We start from the raw sequence: 15,541 nt of genomic DNA, 5'->3' as shown, positions 1-15,541 counted from the left end.
AAGGAAGAAGAGCTTATCAGAATTACATGGATGAAATATTGAAGGCACACCTTATTAATTAAAATTAGCCATTGATGCATTTTGAGAGCTTTCATCTATGACCTTTAACTAGGCAACTTTAGCTTGACCCGTACTCTAATATGGTTAAAGTACAAACAACATGCTTAAGTTTGATTTAAGGGGCTAGCTGGATAAATATGATCATTTTGGTCTCCTGTTTATTTACTTTTGAAGTAAACTTAATTAGTAATTTCTAACTAGCTAAATGAGTTAATGTTTCTAAGCTGCTTCACATATATAGAAATAGAAAAAGGTCCACGAAATCCAACGTCTAAATCATGGAAATGCCGTTCAACCGACAAAAAAAAAATTATGGGAATTCGGACCAAAAAAATTTATGGAAATTGAGAGAAGTAATGTTGTGGTTTATGCCCACGTATATCAAACTTTGGATTATGCAAAAGATGAGAGAAAGAGAAACCAGATCCAACATGCTACAAAGATCTTCACTCATTCTCACTCTAATAAATGATTAGAGGATTAACCAAATTTTAAGGTTTCTCTCATTTACATCCAAAACTACCTATGTTCTAAGGACTAATCTGAACTCTATTATACTTTCTGAGGTAATTCCAAGACCTTAATGGACCTTCAACTTGTGGTGAACTTGAGTGCATGATTTGCTTTTAAATTCTTAAGATATTAGAAAATAAAGGGAATGAAAATAATATACATGTGGCCAGTACCAAGCAAAAATTGATTTGTATGAATCAACATTTGCTCTAGCGAGAAGCATGTCCTTTCCCAGCCTAAGGCTTCAATCAAAATCAATAGACATGCGTATTGGGCCACCTTCAAGAGCATGAGTTTGTATGCCGTGGTAATTGAGGTGCGCACGTGGGGTGGTGTCATTGCTAAAATTGGTGCATGCACCATTGAATCACGTGCATAATTAAAACTGGTCTTATCACATTTAACGATTCATGGACATAGGATACGTATGGGCTATCATATACCAGAGATTGGTTGGGAGTTTGAAAAATCTTGATGAAATGCCTCCTCATAAGTTATTTAACCTTATTTTGCCTTTTGAGAATCGAATCATTGTAATCCTTCCATATTAAGGAGAGTCATTAATTCCAGATTACTAGCTTTACTTATATGACTATGAGGAATTTTCTTTTAGATCTCATAATAGTAGTCGAAGCATTTACTGCCTAGTATATGCAAATTATATATATAAGGGTTGTGCATGCAACAACATTTATATAATTTACTTCTTTCTTTTTTGCAAGGAAGAGTAGAAGAATATGGAATCTAACAAAACACCCTTACCCAGCTTGTGAGAGTTATGGCTGCTCTTTCCGTAAATGCTGTGGTGTTACGCCTCCAAAAGGCTTATTTCCGGTTTATTTTTTATTGCCAATTTATGTCAAACCTTTTCGTCGTATGAGCCATTATTCATTTGGATTTTTGAGCATATAAAATTTAGCGATATACATGGATGATGACGCACGCAATATTAGTCGAGTGTGGTGACATAATCTAAGATTGAGTTTGATAAATGACTGATTATAGGGTGTTGAGTCTGGTGGCTTGAGTTGGTAAGACAATGGAGAGAAAGCAGGGGTGGCGATTGAGAAGGACAATGGTACATGACGGCTGTGCTAATACCATGAAATACATATGGATTACGTATATTGGCTATAACCAAGTATATGTTTGGATTTTTGAAAAAGGTAATGTCTTTCAAACACCTATGGCTGAATGTTTGGAAAAATATGCGATTTTACATAACTGGAACAAATAGCTCATGAAGCTATTTGATATAAATAACTGGAACATATAATCATTAAATATGTCCCTGTTCTACATGGTAAGCTTGGATTTGAGAGAGACTTTAACATGTAGGTTTGATCAATGCGTGATTCTTCTATGTGAAGTTCTAACCTGTCAAGTTACTAATTAATAAAAAGACTAATCTCCCACACGTTTGAGGATAATTTTATGATGAGGTCTAAATTTACAACAGACATTATGCATTTAATAAAATTAAAAAATTTAGGAGAAGTGAGCGAAAAAGAGAGATTATCAAATTACATGGGCTATTTATCATGGCACAACTTGTTAATTTTGATTAGCGATTAATGCATTTGGAGGGCTTTCATCCATGGCCTTTTACTAGGCAACTTTAGCTTGATCTTGCCATGATGCGTCAACTTTGGCCATCAATGCCACTTTTTCTTGTTGACTCTTATGACCTGTTTAGTAACCAATATATTCTCGGGAACAATTTCTGATCAGACATGCTTTTTTCTGGTTTTTTTCCGATTCTTTTCCTTAGACAAGTTTCTGAGCATTTCAAAACATTTGGTAACTATTCAAAATTTATATTTCTAAGATAGATATGCATTTCATATAACCCTTGATTTTTTTGTGACTTAGAATTTTATTAATTTTATTAATAATTTAATAATTTTTTTCTTTTTTTCTTCTTTTTATTTTCTTCTTCTTAAGCTGGTCGTCGACCTCAACCATGGTTGGCGAACTTATCGGAGCGTTGCTGGTGATTTACGAGGTTGATCTTGCTCAAATTTGGCAAGGTCGGCATCACCGGTCAAGGCGAGGTTGACCTCGCGATGGCCTGATGAGGCTAAGTCTCATTGGTGGTTGAGCGAGCTCGACCTTGCAGGCGAGGCTCCAACGAGGCAGTCGACCTTTGTCCGACCAGTCACCGACCATCGTCGAGCGGCAAGAGAAAGAAGAAGAAGTGAAGGAAAAAGAAGAAAATAAAAAGGAAGAAAAGAAAATAGAGAAAAAGAAAAAACTTGATTTTGGAGTTGTTCTTAAGAACAAAGAAGTGACTTGTTTTTACTTTTTGATTCTATTCCAAATCTTTTGAAGTTAACAAATGGATTTCTGTTCTTTTTTGGGTTTCGGGGAATAAAAAATAAAATCATATACTATTTGGCTGATTACCAAATAGACCCTTAGATTGTTCCCTTTTGAGGCCTTTGAATTCTTACGATATTGTAGATGCCTCAAAATCCCTTATACGAGAGCATGGAAAAGGCCAACTTGGCATTTACTTGACTTTGTCACTTCATTCAAATCTCTCTCGCTTCTCCTGTGAAGTGTGTCACGCATTTGCTTCAATAGGGAAGTTGTGGGGCATTTTTGCAATTTTTTGTCTTGATCGTTAGAAATATGAGGTGTGCAAAAGAACCGGGAATCGCTCGAACTAGATTTAATCGAACTATCAAATTGAAACCAACGGTTCCCATGGCGGCCAATCCGGTTTCTAGTTCCAATTTAGTGGAATTGGTAAGTTTCAGTCTCCAGTTCTAGGCATGGAGCTGCTCGCTTACATGGATCGAATTGGACTGGTCTATATATTTAAAACAAAACAAATTCCATCTCAATTAATTAATTATGTTATAGTTTTTGACTAAATATATATCTAGTTGTTGGACATTATTGATTACTTGTCTTGAGTAAGTAATATGTTTAATCCTCTACTTTTTTTGTCTATCTAATAATTCATTTACTTACTTTCTTAATCAAAACAAAATAAACAAATGTAGAGCAAGGAGAATCAATTGAAGATGTCCATAAGAGCCAATGGCTCCTTTTAAAAGTGTAATTAGGTCTCTCTTTAGCCATTCCTACGATTAAATTAGGTTGATGTTGAAAAAAGATGAATCAAGTGATTAATGTTCTAACTTCTATGGAAGCTAGGATTTTTAATGTGGAGTCTAATTTTCCACATGTTTTTAGTGTCGGGAAATCTTAAGAGGACTATGCTATGACTTTCAAAGAAATCAAGTTTTAAGCTAACAAGTATTGCCTATTCGTTTTGCCTTCTAATTTTCAATCCTTAATCAAATTTAATGGCCCGTAATTTACCTCGAATATAAGGCTGAACAAGCTTTATGGGGATTGGAGACCCATTCCGTGGATGCACTCGAGAATTGGATCGAGCTGATGGTCCAATTTCCAGGTGGATCATTAATGGGCGATTCTTGATTTCAAGGCGAGAACTGACCATCCGGACCATACTCACCACTAGTTGTAAAATGCTTGATGGTTGTGGTGGAATCTGAGGCCCAATTTACTCTTCACTCTTCTCAACGGACCAACTCCCTTGTCATGATTAGTTGGACGACTCAATATGGACCCTCTCCTTTCGGTCCAGTTTACGTGGGGTACCCACTTGACATTGCCCGTTGTGACAGAGTATGAAATAAGTACACTGTCAATGTCAAAACTTGTGTATAGCTCTCACTTTGGTGCTAAAAGTTCCTGTTGGATTACTTAAGAGCCAAAAAATTTGAAAAACGATTATTTTAGTGCCATCTCCGATCAGATTGACCAGAAATCCGACGTGGCACTTCTTTTATTAATTTTTGAAGCTGATGTGGCTCGCCGGATAGTACAATCACCATCTAAATCACAAAATGATGTCATTTGGCGTTTTTCCCCCAAATCGAAACCCTAAATCCCCAAATTGAGAGAGAGAAAAGAGAGAGAGAGAGAGAGAGAGAGAGAGAGAGAGAGAGAAGGCATGTCGTCTTCTTCTTCCTCGCAGACCAACACCAACAACAGCACCAGCAATACATTAGCAGCAGCAGCAGCACACCAGCGGCACCTTCGACTCCTCTTTTTCCTCCTCTTTCTCCGCCCTCGCAACGCACCGGCAACACCTTCGACCCTTCTTCTTCCTCCTCCTCCTCCTCCGTCCTCGCCTCTTATTCTTCCTGCCACTTCTTGCTTTAGCAACAATTTCAGTCTCTCATCACTCACCTGGTCGAGCAACTACAATGGTGCCCGAGCGATGGCGGGCAAATGACGGTGGCCGAGCCGCAGAAACCCTAATTTCAATATCCATATGAGCTATACAGCGTCGTTTCTATGAAGATGCCCACGTATAACGGCAAAATGACATTGTTTCTTGAGGAGGATAGAAAACATCGTTTTCAAGCCACCGTAACTTTTTATTTTAAATATAAAAGTCACGTAATTAATCTGGCCGGAATCTCTCGCTGGTGGCACCAAAGTGATCATTTTTTCTCCGATTTAGCACTTAAGTGATTCAACGGAAACTTTTAACACCAAAGTGAACGTCGTACACAAGTTTTGGCATTTATCTCATAGAGTACTATAGGCTGGACTCATCCGATGTTCTTCTGGGTCCGGTAGAGAAGTTGGTGTCTAGATAGGCCTCACTGTTGCTGCTACTCGTGCTGGTTCATAGTGGGTCCTGCTAATGTATGAGCTTCAAGAGCTTGAATTGCAATGATCTAATTCAAGGTGAGGGAGACCATCTGATTCCTTGTTCTTTCACTAGTCTTCTTTGGCATCATAGGCGATTGTCTATGTGTAGACACCTCCTTTTTTACGGGAGAACTGGTCCATAAGTGTTGGTTTTACAATAAAACGGAGAGGCGTGTTGCATTTGCTTCTGAATGTGTTTGCTAATGTTGTTTTTGCTTCTTTCAAAATGAAAAATAATTCAAATCAATTTATAGAGTAGGAGAAGTCATGTACTAAAGAGATACATTAAGCTTAGGTTCCGTTTGTTTCATCAATAACTTGACGTTTCAAGGAGACATTAACAATGCAATTCTTGTCCCTCTTATCTTGTCCAATTGAGGCAAGTTGTGGTGAAAAAAGCACAACATGGTTAGCCGTTCACTTAGGTGCATTTGAGAGTGGCCTTGAGAAGCCACTTTGAACCCCTAAAGATCCTTGGGCCAATGTAGGGGTGTTTGGTAAAAAAATTTGAAGTCCTATTTGGAAAATGCTAGCCTTCACAAGGTTGAAAGCCCAATGCAAGTTGGGGGCTGCCTTGGGCTTTCAGCCTTCTCGACATACTAAGTTGAGGGAGTAAAATAATAAATTTTCTTTCCAAATTATCCTCGTTGGTTTTTCGTTTTTCCAGTTTTGCCGTTACTTTTCATCAGATTTTCCTTCTTCTCCGTAAGCGGTAGCTCGCAAAGGGCAGGTAGTCGCCGGCAACCATCGCCCAAACGACTGTCATCGGGGGGGAGGCACAACTGTCACCGAGGGGTGGCACGACCGCCGTGCCATTTGGGTCACAGTGAGATTTAGGTTGCGAACCTCGCCACGACCCAGATCTAGGGCGGTAGGGTCATCCCGTGACCCTGCCGCCCCCAATCTGGGTTGTGTGACACGCGACCTCACCGCCCCGAATCTGGGTTGCGATGGTGTCGTGGGAGGTTGCGATGGCATCGCGCAACCCCCATCACGACCTAGATCTGAGGGCGGTGAGGTCCTCCTGCGACCTCGCCGCCCCAGATCTGGGTCACAGCGAGGTTGCCAGAGGTTGCGACCGCATCACATGACCTCCCGTGACCTCGCTGCCCCAAATCCGTGGGCGGCAAGGTCATGAGAGGACCTCACTGCCCCGAATCTAGGTTGCGGCGGGGTCGTGCGACCTCATCGCCCCAAATCTAGGTCGTGGTGGAGTCGCTAGAGATTGCCCAACCCCAGGTGGCTTTTGCCGATGGTTTTTTAGGGTTACTTGACCCTAGGTAGCGCTTCCCAATCGTCTCCCGGGGCTGCCTAAGTCGGATGTTGGCCGGCAACAAATTTCGATCTCCGGCGGCCGTTGCCCTTGCCCGGCCAATTTTCTTTATTTTTTATACAAAAGATCTTTTGTAAATACGGTATTTCCAAACATTATTTTACTCAAAGGTACTTCATAATCGATTTTCAGATTACAATTTAACAAACATAATTTACATTCTAAAATACCTCTTTAACTTAACGTCTTTTACATTTTTCCAATGGCTTCCCCAAAAATCCCACCAAATCCACCCTTAGTCTTGGGATTTGTCCATCATGATGAGCAATGCAACTTTCAAAACAATTAATAATAAAAAAAATACGAATTTCTATAAATGCACTTTTAATGTGGTGGATAAAAATCCGACCAAAAAAAGTGGTGGATAAAAGAAATGATTAATGGCGGAAATCGGAAGACTGTCACGCACATAATTGACTACAACTCGTCACAAATTGACTTTATGGCTAATTAGTTTTCTTCTATTGCGAAGTGGCTTGGAACTTGGAAGAGTATACGTTTATTTATCATATTTTCTTTAGGATGCTTGAACTCCAATATTAAAATTACGCACAGAAAAAAAAAGAAAAAAAAAAAGGTGAGAAGAGAGATCGGATGAGTTACATCGAAAAGGCTGGCACACCTAACCAAATATTTTATCAATTTATTATCTCAACATAAATCGAAAAAACTATAGTTAATTTTATAACTTTAGATTGAGAATGTAGGTAATTCCTGATTACAATCAAGTTAAAGTTTTGACATAAGATATTCTTCTAAGAGATGTTACTACTCCTTTATTTAGCAGTAAATTAGTTCTTGTACAGTTTCTTAGAATTCAGAAAGTGAGTAAAAACTTTAATTGAAGAAATAACAAAATTAAAAATTGATTGTGGGAGTAACAATTGTTTAAAATAAATAAAGAAAGAAAGGCATCTTAATCCAACCAGATACTTTACCACATCATCCCATCATATGGATCTGCATGCTCCGTCAATCATAATATTTGCACTGGCATCGGCGTCGACCTCAGTCCTCCCTTCATGGTCGATGCTCTTCTTTATGGTCCTCTTTATGGTCCGGCCTTTTCGACTCGCGCATCCGGTTGAACCATATTTAAAGTAGGATTTGTGTACTTTGGATTGATGCGCGGTTCTTGTTGAATGCTGCTTCACCTTTACGCGGGGTGAGTTAGCAAAGATAGTGCACTAAATGCATGCTTTAGTATTCGAGTGTTTAAGCAGCTTTCAGCTTATTATTATCGTGATGTCGTATTCCTACTTTGAATGGCCAAGACCACCCCTCTCATTCTTGTTCTTGATTTTGTTTAATCAAATCAAACTCAGTAATTTTGATAATCCAAAACCTTACTCAGAAGATTTTGCTTGAATCGTCGAAAGCAGTGGAGGAATTAGAGAGGTTTATCAGCTCGTGCAAACGGTATGGAAATAGATGCCAAAGTACAAATTGAGTTGACGACAACGTTGCTGCTGCTGCTGCTACAGAAGAGAAGCCGTCTGATACCTCCCTCAGAGAAAATTGAAGAGCAGACCACCGTAACTAGCAAAGAAGGGAGCAAACACAAGCGACTCGACTGCCAGTAGCTGGATGAGGATGTTGAGGGTGGACCTGAGGTGTCCTTTTGTGGATTGCCAATGGTCTTTCCATCTTTAACTTTTTGGAGAAGCGTCTCATCATCAGGGCAATGGGCTTTGGCATGCTCCAAAGCACCGGCCTAAAAGCAAATTCAACATATTGAGGAAAAAAAAAATGTTAAGCCAGACATTTTTTTTCAGCAGGTCAATGAACCACCACCGACGAATATAATCGACAAAAACTTGCTGTCGAGCAGTTGGGGCGGCTGCATACCTTAATGTCCTCTTTCGCTTGGTTCCATTCTCCAGCAGTCTTGGGTGCCGATATTGCAATCTGTTTGAAACCAAGCCCACCGAATAATATTTGGCAGGAAAATAATACAACCAAAGAAGACAACGGATGTGAAGCTCCCACGTTGTCATAGATATGATGATAATAGCATTATTCTACAGTCCACCAACCTATTCAAATTTTGTCCAACAATTAAGAAACTACGATATCTTAACCCAATTTAACAAGCATCCTATCAAAAAATTGTTGAACTTCTTAGCCGCAGCTCTGATATTACTTTTTCTGAGAAAATCCGGCTTGCTATTTTTTAAATAGCAAAATACCTTTACTATAAGATATTCATTACAAATGCACGCACTTGTCTCACACTCGCAAGTCTGTCACTTCACTTACATTTGGGACTCGCTCCTGCTTTTCTACGCACAGTCCCTTTTGTAGACTCCTATGCTAAGACCATGGGGACCACTATTTTCCTGCACTACTCTCTGTACTCACGCCACCCACGACGACCCAACAGTGTCTAGAAGGGAGAAATCACTCTTACTTATAGGGTGTCAAGTCGGTCAATCACAGACTTTCATATTTCTCCAGACAATTCAATACAAATGTCACTGGCAATTTATTATTACACTACGTACCAAAAAAAAAAAAATATTATTACACTACAACTTGGTTGGACGAAGAAAGACTAAATTATTCTGGAATTATCTAGGCGAAGAGAGAAAGATCTGGTAATGGAAGAGAGAGGCGGTGATTCTCAACAGACATGCCTTGAGAAACGCAAACTGCCAAAATAGATAGACATTGATTACTTTGGTAAAGATTACCTGAACAACGGAACTGAGAGAGCCAGCCAAAAGACCAGATAGTGTTTCCACACCGAAAAAGGTCCCGATGATAAGTGGTGTAACCGTGACAAGGGCAGTAGGTTTAATCATCCCCCTGAAAGATGCCTCATTTAAAATTTTGAAGTATGGAGCATATTTTGACTCTGCCTTTGACACCTCCTCGGGGGACTGTGAATTTGACACCTCCTCGGGGACCTCCTCAGGGACCTTCAGAGCCAGAGCCATCTTAAATCCTGCACGTCCCACACTTTTCATGGTCATAGCAGAGAAACGGTAAGGAAGCCAGGTGCCTGTGATCAAACCAACGATGACCTTCGGCGTCAGGACATCAACAGAAGACGACATTGCTGGACGATTCACAAATGCACTGAATAGAGCGATCGACACTAGAGCAGCTGAATCAATGGCGAATCCCTACATATCAGATAAGAAACGAAAAAAGGTCTATCTAATATTAGATTTAAACAACAGGAAAGTAGAATTTGCCAGTAAGGCTAACATTGAGAACGACAGATGAAAGACAGCACCAAAAGTAAAGAAAGGCGATTTTAGCCAAACATCATGCCACCCCAGCAAGAATCCAAAATGACTCCCATAACCGTAATATTTAGTCATTTACAATGAAAAGGAAAATACTTGGACAATGTGCACAGATTCTGGATGAACGTATATGTAATCTCAGGAAAAGTACCTACGCAGAGGCACCCTTTGTTACGGATTTTATCAAAATAATCTACTAAAAGGACAACATGACAGTGTCGATGATATATTCAAATGCGAGGATTGCCTGTACCTTTCCAATGGCAGCTGTAGTATTGCCAGCAGCTCCACGGGCTCCGCTGCGAGCCATTCTAGCAATACGTTCAGCATTGTTGCTGATGGGACCGGAAGCATCTATTGCAAATTGAGTGGCAGTGGTACTTAGCATCCCAAGGGCAGCCACAGCAATTCCATACGTGGCAGCAATAGGGTAACTCACGAAAATGCTAACGGCGGCAAAAAAAGGTATACGGACAGAGCCAGGGGCAACACTAAAGTGCTCGAGAGCGACTTGGAGACCGGTGCAGGAACTGTTGACAGCATCACTGGGGCAGGAATTGTTGACAGCATCACTTTGGAGACAGCTGCGGATTTTCTTGGCATTATTATAAACACGTCGGAGACAGCTGCTGAAATGAGGATCATTAGGATCATTACTTGGTCAGCACATGACCATCCACAGTTGTAAAGATTCATATCATTCATTTAATTAGCAAATTTAACACCTGAAGTCATCGCTGGCGTAATATTCATTGACAAACCAACTAATTTGCCCTGCCCAAAAACCAACACCAACACAAAAGGACAGCTGCCTGCAACATATATCCACAATTAGCGACTACATACGCTCAACGTGTTGACTTGATCCTGTAAAAGCCCGCTGACATTAAAGCGGTCGCATTAGAAACACTAGAAGAAAGCAGCATTTAGGATCAGAAGGTAAAAAGTATCATCAAAGAGTTTACTGGTTCTTCACAACTTTCGGCAACCCAATGTTGTAAATTGTGAATGATGACGGCAGAACGATCAAGCTAACAACAAAAATTCCAACAGTCATTAGAATTGTGGAAATAATAAATCGCTCCTTCTTTGATGCAGGCTTGATTTCCCCCCAGACAGTTGTGATCAAGCAAACGAGAATGCCCATAGAGCTGATAATCAGGGGATAACACATAGCAGTGAAGTCGTGTTCGATTCCGAAAGAAGAGATTGAAGCAAGAACAAGGGCAGCGCAGGATGATCCGGCATAGGAGCCAAAAAGATCAGGTCCCATACCAGCAATATCTCCAACAATATCACCAACATAATCAGTAATCACCTGAATGATTAAGGTCAGCCCCATTTATGACTTAAAGTGAATGATGTACTTAATAGATAAAGCTACAGTAAGTGAGCACATACAGCTGGGTTCTGATCAGTTTGTCGGCAATCTGGGTCAATCTCTTCAACCAGATGAACACAAACATCAGCAGCCTTGGCATAAATTCCACCACTGGCTCTTCTAAAGAGAGCCATGGAAGATCCACCGAGAGCATAACCAGTAATAGCCTCAAAAAGACCTTCCCAGTCATTGCCATAGTACAACTTGAACAGATTGATTACAAGATAGAGCACGAGAAGATCGATGGCAGCAAGAAGAAATCCCATAACTGCACCAGACCTGAAAGTTCTTCCAGCGGTGTTTCTCTCTTCTGAGGTAGTCCTCGCTTTAGCATTTCTAGCAATTTTCGTGCCAAGGGAACCAAAGACGACTGATGTTAAAGCACCTAGTATGAATGAAACTGTACTGAAAACGGCAGTTACAAGTGCAGGCTTGCACGTGTTTGAAGGATTAAACTTGCACGGCCGGCTTTGGGTGCTGAACCTCTCAACAGAGCCAAGTAAGAGGAAGATTATACTCGCAAAGGTAGCCACGAAAACTACAGCATACCGGTACTCCATTGACAGAAAGGATTCCACACCTGTTACAATCACAAACGATAATTGAGCCCTCTCTATCAAGCAAATAAAGCAACAAATCTGATTCTAGAAATTCTACGTCATGTGTGACGAAATAAGGCATAACTCAGTTAAATCCTGTTACTTTATTCCGTTGCCTAGTTTTGTTTAACCTAGTTCCCATAAATAAGAAAGCCTAACCTACAGCGCCCCCAAAAGAGTAACTCAAAACCTTTGGCAAGCTGGATAGTGTAACGGTCAAATCCAACCAGCGGAGAGTGACTAGAACATAATGAGTAGGGCAAAATGGGGAAAGGGATGAAAGAATGAGAGTACCCAGTTCTGCAAAATAAATAATGAAATAAAAAGAACTGAATATTCAATACATAGTCCCAGACCCAGAATATTATCGTTAATACATCTTAAACATTAAATTAAAGTATTACAAACCAAGAAGAAAGTAGAAACAGATTATGACCTACAATAGTAAACGGTAGGTTAGAGCCAGAAATAAAACCGAGAGTATGGAAAAAGATCAGAACTAAAGTTAGAACTGAACTTAGATGTTAGAACTAGAAGAGGAGAAGGGTGAATGACAACTGGGGAAAAATGAGTAGAAAAAAATAAAAGAAACAAAAAAATTAATTTCACATTAGAACTAATAATGCTCTAATTCGAAAAATCATTCAAATCAGAATGATGAAAAATAGGTATGAAACATTGTCACATATAAGGACTTTAGTTAGGAGAAGCAAGAATGTAACACAAAAGAGAACCTTAGAGAAATATAAGCACAGTTGGTTACCTAGAGGTTCTTAATTAATCCTATAGAATTAGTGTTTCATCACTAGTATGACAAATCAAGAATGAGAATCTCACGAAAATGAGTAATACTGTGCATCAAATCAGAATGTATGATGATAAAACCCTTGAAACACATTCACAGACGAAGTGAAGATATATTTTACAATGGAAGATTGTACCTCCTCAGCAATTCACCTTTCTAATACAATACGCTTCTACTAAAGCCAACTACATATAAAAATTACCATCCCAACTTTAATTAACTTGACGTTGTGTCATTATTTGCATTACCAAGCTTCCTATAACTTATACAAATCAAATGGAAGAAAGAAATTATATCTAGGCTCCGTTTGGTTCATAACTAGACATTTCTACAGACCATGCTCGAATAAGTCATTTTTCTAGAAGATAACAATATATTTCGGTATTCGGCCGAAATTTGAAATGAACTGAAAATAATTTCTTTTATTTTTCTGAAAAAAATCAGGCAATAGTTGTGTGACATAAGGGTTTCATGTGCTATATTATCACATTTTAAATATAGTTTTATCGAATTAAATTTTCATAACTTCTATACTTTTATAAATTTCAAACAACTAATAATCTTATGATATAAATTGGGATATAAGGCCCCGAGCCTAGCATTGGGGTACTTGGGCTCGAGCGTCGGGGTATTGGGGACTTGGGTGCAACTGGCAAAGACCCAGGCAGGAAGCCATGGTCTTGGGCTAGGCTTCGAGGGTCCCGAGCCCCACCATCAGGAACTTGGACTCGGTTTGGAGGACCCCGACTCGAGCGTTGGGGACAAGGCCTCGACCTATGGGGACTTGGGCCTAGCTACTCCCGATTGGAGGACCTGGGGTTTCTCGGGCTCAGCCACTATAAACCCAAGGGTGGGAATTAAGGACCTGGGCCTGATCTCGATGGACTCAAACCCAGATGCCAATGACTGGAGCGTGGAGCTAGTAGCTGGGCCTAGGCGACTTGACATAAATCACAAATTAAACGCGTTACCTTATAATAGATGAAAACATGACTTGTCGATTTTTCAATAGATAAAACAAATTCTGGAAGCAAACGAGGATATGAGAGAGACAGATTCATAGAAGATCTAAGCTTGGTCGAAATTCTTTGCCGCCGTGTGACATGGAATAACTCCTCTTATTAGGAACGAGAAATATTTTTCTTGATTTTTAAGAACAAGTACTTTCTTTGATTGAAAATGCTTTTTCAACTGATTTGTTATTTTGATCATTCCAAACATCAGAAAGTCCAGAAAATCTTTTTCACTTAAATTCCTTTTAGCAACATGAGTGCACCTTCAAGCTTACAGATGTACATGCACCCAAATGCAACACCAAGTTTTGACTTATTCAAGCTAGTTCTTGAGCTAATAAATCAGTTAATCTTTTGAAGCGAGTAATCATTCGTAGATTATCCCCAAACATTAATCGAATATACTTGTGAAACAACTATGCTATATTATGAACATTCTTGCCGTGTAATGCGATAAAATAAAGTGTCCCACAGTCCCCTGGGAGCCTGCAGCTAAGTAAAGACACGAAAACATTTCACGTGACGTGCACAACACGTGCATTTACTCAATCTATACCAAGTACAAACTTGTTGAGAAATAAGACGAATGGCAAAAGCCAAAAGGACAAGAACTACACCAGTTAACACTGCGCCCAAGAACACGACAAATACCACCCACATCATTCCAACCATCTTTTTGAGAGGAGATCTGCATGAGTAACTATTATACTACCGTGCTCAAATACGTCGCTCAAGCTCTACCATCTGTGACAAACCCTAATAATGACTCGACCCACAAGCAGCAGGAGCTCATGATTTCGCTGAGCTATCATCAGATTACAAGACTCAAATTTGTTGCCATTGCTCAGGCAGATGCGAGATTGACCCAAAAAAATCTGCTATTAAAAAAAAAAAAAAAAAAAAAACAGTGTGAGGTTACATAGAAAGGAGGGGTTGAACTACCTCTCTATGCCCAGAAAAAGAAAGACTCGCAGCCCAGAAAATCAAATGTACTTCATTCTCTATCTTCGTTTTTCCTTGTTCTCTCTCGGACTACGGACATGTGCTAAAAGTTTACAAGCTTTCTTGAAAAACACGACCACAGTATTTTATTTTTTTATTTTTGATGACCAGAAATCCAGCAGAGTGGCGGGAAGAAGAACTTGGGACTGACGCAAGCTGGCCACCACACTTACGCCGACACTTAAGTCACCAAGTAACGCTGCTTGGGATTCGAACTTGGCACCTTTCGTAGGAGGCACAAAGTTCAAGCCAACTACGCCACCGCAGTAGGTGGTACACGACCACAGTATTTCATTATTGAAAGATCTGAAATGCTTGAGAATGTCCAATTATCAATCCCGGGTGCAGCAAGAAGAAAAAGTTCCATAAAGCGGATAAGTCGTGAAGCTATAGGATGTGTGTAAAGTCACCTTCAGAGACGGCCTTCTTTATCTTATCATACTGTGCCTGCTGGGGGGAGCTTTGCCCTTCATTGCTGTGGTTGTCGCGCGACCCGAGGTGCCACTGCCACAGGGAGACCGTGATCCCGATGACAACACAGACTGGGATCGCAATCTCCATCTCGAGAGCTGAGAGTAATGCCATCGTCGTGGGAACTCTACTCTAGGTCGCTGGATTCGCTGGACTCGATGCCTAACAAAGTGAGAGAGAGAGAGAGAGAGAGAGAGAGAGAGAGAGAGAGAGGAGTGAGGTGGGGAGTGGGCTCGTCTAGAGGGGAAGTGGCGAGAGTTTCACAAATTAGAATGTTATGGTTATGTGCATGCGGCAGTAAAAGATCCAAGCCTTTTGATGCTGTCCGTCGGATTTACAATCGACGGACTGTCATTCAAGAGTAAAATAATCGGCCGGTGAAAGCAAGAGTGAGTATATCTCATCGTTT

General features: G+C 40.2%; 1 protein-coding gene across 1 annotated transcript; it reads right to left on the bottom strand.

Moving 5' to 3' along the window:
• Positions 1 to 8,115: 8,115 nt before the first annotated feature.
• Positions 8,116 to 15,246, bottom strand: LOC104419828 (pyrophosphate-energized vacuolar membrane proton pump 1). Its single transcript, XM_039302257.1, is given in 9 exon segments — positions 8,116 to 8,210; positions 8,213 to 8,321; positions 8,456 to 8,515; positions 9,301 to 9,735; positions 10,115 to 10,445; positions 10,587 to 10,673; positions 10,827 to 11,179; positions 11,263 to 11,822; positions 15,072 to 15,246. Coding segments are annotated over 9 exon segments (2,205 nt in total).
• Positions 15,247 to 15,541: the final 295 nt, after the last annotated feature.

Source organism: Eucalyptus grandis, chromosome 9 (genome assembly GCF_016545825.1).
Source record: "Eucalyptus grandis isolate ANBG69807.140 chromosome 9, ASM1654582v1, whole genome shotgun sequence".
Lineage (NCBI taxonomy): Eukaryota > Viridiplantae > Streptophyta > Magnoliopsida > Myrtales > Myrtaceae > Eucalyptus > Eucalyptus grandis.
This window is presented reverse-complemented; position numbering and strand designations above follow the sequence as displayed.